The 5,771-nt window shown below is 32.2% G+C and overlaps 1 protein-coding gene across 2 annotated transcripts in view; it reads left to right on the top strand.

Moving 5' to 3' along the window:
* WDR41 (WD repeat domain 41) overlaps positions 1–5,771 on the top strand; it is a 46,627-nt gene that overhangs the window by 14,573 nt on the left and 26,283 nt on the right. For both annotated transcript variants that reach the window (XM_008579100.1, XM_008579101.1), the window contains exons 3-4: positions 2,259–2,307; positions 4,232–4,363. In XM_008579100.1, the coding sequence (XP_008577322.1) occupies positions 2,259–2,307; positions 4,232–4,363 (181 nt within the window). The remainder of the gene's footprint in view (positions 1–2,258; positions 2,308–4,231; positions 4,364–5,771) is intronic.

The raw sequence follows: 5,771 nt of genomic DNA, 5'->3' as shown, positions 1-5,771 counted from the left end.
AAATCATCACGTCAAAGGGATACCTGCACTCCCATGTTTATTGCAGCTCTGTTTACAATAGCCAAGATATGGAACCAACTGAAATGTCCATTAATAGATGAGTGGATAAGGAAACTGTGGTATATATACACTATGGAATACTACTCTGCCATAAAAAAGAATGAAATACTCCCATTTGCAACAACATGGATGAACCTGGAGAAACTTACGTTGAGTGAAACAGGCAAAGCACAGAGGGATAAATACCACATATGTTCACTCATTTGTGGGAGCTAAGAGAAAAAGGAACGCAGGAAAGAAAGACCACAGTAGTCCCATGATCCGACAGAGGGAGGGAACATCCCCAGGGCTACAAATTGAAGTTGAGGGGAGAGGGGGAGGGGGAGGGAGGTTGGGGGATAATTGGAGGGGGACAAAGGGTACAAAAGCAATTTCCGGTAATGGGTATGTCCCCAATATTAGTCTGGCCCCCACATCATGGGCAGGAGGGGGGACAATCAGCTTTGTATCTCATGAACATTTGAAATAAATAAATTAATTAATTTTTTAAAAAAGATTTATGTTTCCTCTTTAGAGGACATAGTATTGAATACTGAAATGGCAAAAAAAAAAAAAATGCAGCAATAGAATATCTATATGAGAATTGAAAGGCCTGAATAATCTACCAAATTGGTAATTGACCTCTGAGCAATAAAAAATTGGCTGTGATTTCATGCATTACCATTGAGCACTGTTTAGATTTAACTTTCGTTCACTCCTGATTGAATTAAAATTTGAGGTGACATGTTTTACATCTCATTTCTAAACTCTCAACCATTCAATCATCTCTCATTGTGACCTCAGGAGATTCAGATGTGATAAAAGAATAATGAGAAGTTAAAAATCAGGGTTAGAAAAAAATATGTATTTTAAATCTGCAATCCTTTAAATGGGAGAAAAGCAATTATAAGAGTTTAAAGAATTAATAGAAAATGATGTTTTATACTAAAGAAAATTTAAGATCTTGAGTCCTGCTCACCCCATCTCTATACAAATAGAGATCAATACGCTCAGAAACATAAGCTATTAAAGATTTACTTTCAGCAACTGTTTGTGATATTCAAGGCACTGTTTAGTATTCTGATTCAGAAAATACATCTAATTAAGCATAGGAAATTATATTTTTAACTTGGGAGTGGTCAGTTTCTTTTTAATCTCTAGATCTTTTGTATCTTACATTTTGAAATAAGAATAAATGATAGACTTGGGTTTAAAAATAACTCTTTGGTTTCTAGCTCGTTACCTAAGAAGTAAAAGGTTCTTTTCATTAAAAAGATATATAATTCTATATTAAAAAATTAATAGATTTTTGTCAGACTGTATTTGACCAGTTTCCCATCTCCTGTATAATCTCAGGTCTAACAGTAAGAGATGTAATGAAAAAGGGTTTTGAAGTGAGAACAGAGTATGGGAATCATCCTAGGCAATGAAGACAATGCTTAAGTAGAGAACTTTGAAACTGAGCATGAGAAATTTGAACTTGAAGCTCAGTTTGGAGTGTTAAGGAAAGTGTTTGTGTCAAGGATATCTTTTACTTTACAGAATGTAGATAGATGATTGTTCCTTTATGTAAAGAGAATGGGAGGTGAAGAGGAGAGATGAACTATAGCAGAGTTTATTACAGATCTTTTTTCGTGCCTTGAAATGAACTTTACCTCTTTTCATTTCAAGCATCATTAGTAAAAAACAAGAACGAAAAAAACTCAAAAAACCCAAACATTTCAAAGCAAGAACATAGCATTTATGTGAAAAGACCAAGGAGCCAGGATGGGCAAAGGAGAGGTCTTGACTTTAAATAAAAGAGTTACAGAGAAGATCATAGAAATTATGAATTTATGTAAGGACATGATTCCATTCGACCCCTGTTTCTGTCAGTGAAACTGCTCCTCAGCTTGATATGGAATTTTTTAAAATCACAGAATTTTAAAACAAGGAAGGACTTTAAAGATCATTTATGTGTCTCCCTCATTTTTACATTTCTAACAGGTTATTCTTTGTAATCCTATAAATGTCTTATTTATCTTTGGATCCTTAGTACCTGACACAGAACCTATAAGGTATTCTATAAATATTTGTTAAATTAGCTTAAAGAATTTAATCTTCATTAATACTAGTAAGTCAAAATACCATGAATAAGGTCTGGTAGTTCTTAAATTAATCTTAGCAATTAAATGCCACCAGTGATTTTTTTTTTCCTTTGACCTTTTTTCTCTGACCAGATTTGCATCTGCTGGTGATGATGGACTTGTAGTTGTGTGGAATGCTCAGGTGTGTATTGATTATATGTGGATTGTGTAATAAATACTATTTGGGGATATATTTGCATATCAATATCATTATTTGAGACTAGTTAATATTTGAAAAGGCTACATAGGATAAATCCATTTAAAATAGGGACCAATATTTCATAATAAAGAGGTACAGGTTTTTTTGTTAAGATTTTTTTCTGAGAAAAATGTCAAACTATGAAAATGAAAATTTTTATTTTATTGAACAAGATTTAGATTATCAGCAACTGTGTACTGACTTCCAAAATGAATAAAATATTGTTTTTTTTGGTCAGAGGCACAATTTTTCTTTCAGTGTTGTATGATAACATAACATTCTTCTCATGTTTGACTTTAATAGTCATATAACAAAAGGCCTGTTTTTACAAAAAATACTTAAGGCTTCACCGAGTTTCTTCAGGTCTCTCCTCCTGATCCTTTGCTATTCAGCTTAATTGCTTTTGAAACATTTATCTTCCTCTCATCCTTATTTTTTTTTTTTTTTTGCTATTCAGCTTAATTGCTTTTGAAACATTTATCTTCCTCTCATCCTTATTTTTTTTTTTAAAATTTATTTATTTATTTATTTATTTGACCCACGTATTATTTAGAGTTGTTTTGTTAAATCCCACTCTATTTCCAGATCTATTTTTATGGGTTTCTTCTCCCAACACTGAATATTGGACTCCACTCTCTTCTTGCTTGCATGCTTTCTGAGAAGATGATTGGATGTAATTCTTCTGTTACTCTCTAGGTAAGATTTTTTCCCCTTTTTGGCTTGTTTCAGATTTTTCTTTATTTTTGATTTTCTATATTTTGAAAATTATATTCCTAGGTATAGATTTTTGGCATTTATCGTGTTTGGTGTTGTCTTTCATCCCTGGATCTTTTGTTTAGTGTCTGACATTAATTTGTGGAAGATCTCAGACGTTATTGTTTCAAGTATATTTTTTTCTCCCCTTCTTCTGTTATTCTCACTACTATATGTTATATCTTTCATAGTTGTTCCATAGTCTTTGAATATTATGTTGTGTTCTTTTCATCTTTTTTTTTTTGCCTGTTTGTTTTTTATTTTTTGAGGGGTTTTGTTGTTGTTGTTTGTTTTTGGCTTTTCAGTTTTTGAAGTTTCTCTTGACATGTCTTCAAGNGAGCGCCGCCACGCTTCCCAAGCGGCGCACTATCCAGTGCGCCACCGGGCCGGCCCCCTCTCATCCTTATTTTGGGTTATTATCTGGTCTGACTCTGCCAGATCCTCATTTTTGGTGGCTTTGTCTGTGATTAAAGCAGTTCTTTAACATTACTTTCACATTTATGAAGTCCTGCAACCTTGGAAACATTTGTATTTTACATTATATTTACATTGTATTTTTGTATGTTTACTACTTGGGAAATCAGTGAGAGACTGATAGACGAAGACATTGGATGGATGGGTTGGTGTTCAATAGAGATGGAGTGGAGACTAACTTTATAAGTGGTTGAGAAGTTAGTGTATATATGTATGTATTTGTTGTTATGCTGACTTATTTCATTCTACAACCTTATAGCTGTAGAGACTTAGATAATAGATACTTGGATAACAAAGATTCCATATTTTTTTCCTACAGATTGAGATACTGATGTTTTTATGCTTAATTTACACAATTATATTGTTAAAACCATAGGAAAGAATACTTCTTTAAATTTTCTATAAAAATGTGGAAAATTAGCATTTTCTAATAGAATATAATCAAAATTGTTTGTGGTTATTCTTTTGGCACTTGTTTAGATTCTGTTTGATTGCTAAAGTTAAATTATAAGTCCTGAATAAGTAATTTTAAATGGAATATATGTGTACTTTGTACATGGTGATTTTTCTTAATGTTGTCTTTTAAGATTATCAAAGTTGTGAAAGATGAGCCTATTAACCATTTTTATTGGTTTTTCAGACAGGAGAAAAACTTTTGGAACTCAGTGGACACACTCAAAAGATAACAGCTATTATTACATTTCCTTCCTTGGAATCTTGTGAAGAGAAAAATCAACTCATCTTGACAGCTTCTGCTGATAGAACAGTTATTATATCCTTAAATCTGAAAGAAAACGAAATAGCTACAGTGACCCAAGGGGCCACTACATACATTATTAGTCTTTATCCTCTAGGGGCTTGTCTGTACACTCCTGTTTTAGCAAAAATGATTTTGTTCTGGTCTTCATAAGACACTTCTTTAAGGTATTAGGCATTTGAAAGGGATTAGACTGGAAATAGCAGGTTAAGGCTTGTCATTGATGAAAACCCCCTGACTATATCTGTTCTTTCCAGAGTTCCTGTTATATCAAGTTGTATAAAATGGAGGAAATAGAAGAATGTGGGCTTAAAAATATTTATTTTATTATCTCAATTTGCTTTTCAATTTAGGAGAAACAAAGATGAGTTGGACTGGAGAATAATTCACATTTTTTACTTCTCACTGTATAGCAAAAGAAGCTTAATGGCCCCAATCCTTAAGAACCTTTTGAGAGTCTGAGTCTGCCAGGAAAGTGAATTACCAGTCTGCTAGATGTGTAATATTAATACTCAGTATTTAAAAACAATTTTAAAAAAGTAAAATTACTTTTTCTTTTCCCATAATTTTAGGTAAAAAGTTAAGAGGTAACAAGTAATAAAGTTTTATAAAGTGCTTATGTGTGCCAGGCGTTGTTCGAAGTGTTTTACATAAATTAACCCATTTAATCCTTAAAGTAGTCTTTGAGATAGGTATTTTAAATTATTCCCATTTACAGATGAACAAATAGAGGCACAGAGAAGTTAAGTAGCTTCCCCAAGACACACAGCCAAGGTAGGGCAGAACTGGCAAGCAGTCTGACTGCAAAGTTGGGGCTCTGAACTACTGTATAATACTGCCTTCATAAAATATTTTCTGTAAACAATTCAGTCCTTTAATATTTATATGAGGTATTGAATTTGTGCAGACTGTAGTGAAATATTGTGGATAACTGTAACTTTTATATTACTATTTATTTTTTAAAAAAGATCTCACATCAGCTTTAAAAAGTCTATGCTTATCTGAAAGTTCTGTTTAAACAATTTCAAGTATTAGTGAAGTTTCAGCATATGCTTGAAAGAGTAGGTGTTTCTTAGGAGTCAGGAGTCTATAGAATGAAGACATGCTTTATAACACACTTTAAATGAGTTCATCAGCTGAAGTGGTTTCTAGACAGATTGCCAATATGTGAAAAAATTTAAGAAAAAATTTAAGTAGGGATAAACTACTTATATATATTTTTATGTGTGATTATAGTATAACATAAACAAAGGCATAAAATTCACTCAGATATTTAGGTCAGAGTGGCTTTATTACTACTGCTCCATTGAGGCAAATATTTTATGGAATAAAGTTCTTTTGTTTTTTTCCTTTTCAGTATGAATATATTCTCTGCAAAAATAGAATTTAAATATTTTTTCTTTATTCCTAAGACACTATAATA

The sequence above is a fragment of the Galeopterus variegatus genome, unplaced genomic scaffold (genome assembly GCF_000696425.1).
Source record: "Galeopterus variegatus unplaced genomic scaffold, G_variegatus-3.0.2 Scaffold1808, whole genome shotgun sequence".
Classification (NCBI taxonomy): Eukaryota; Metazoa; Chordata; class Mammalia; order Dermoptera; family Cynocephalidae; genus Galeopterus; species Galeopterus variegatus.
This window is presented reverse-complemented; position numbering and strand designations above follow the sequence as displayed.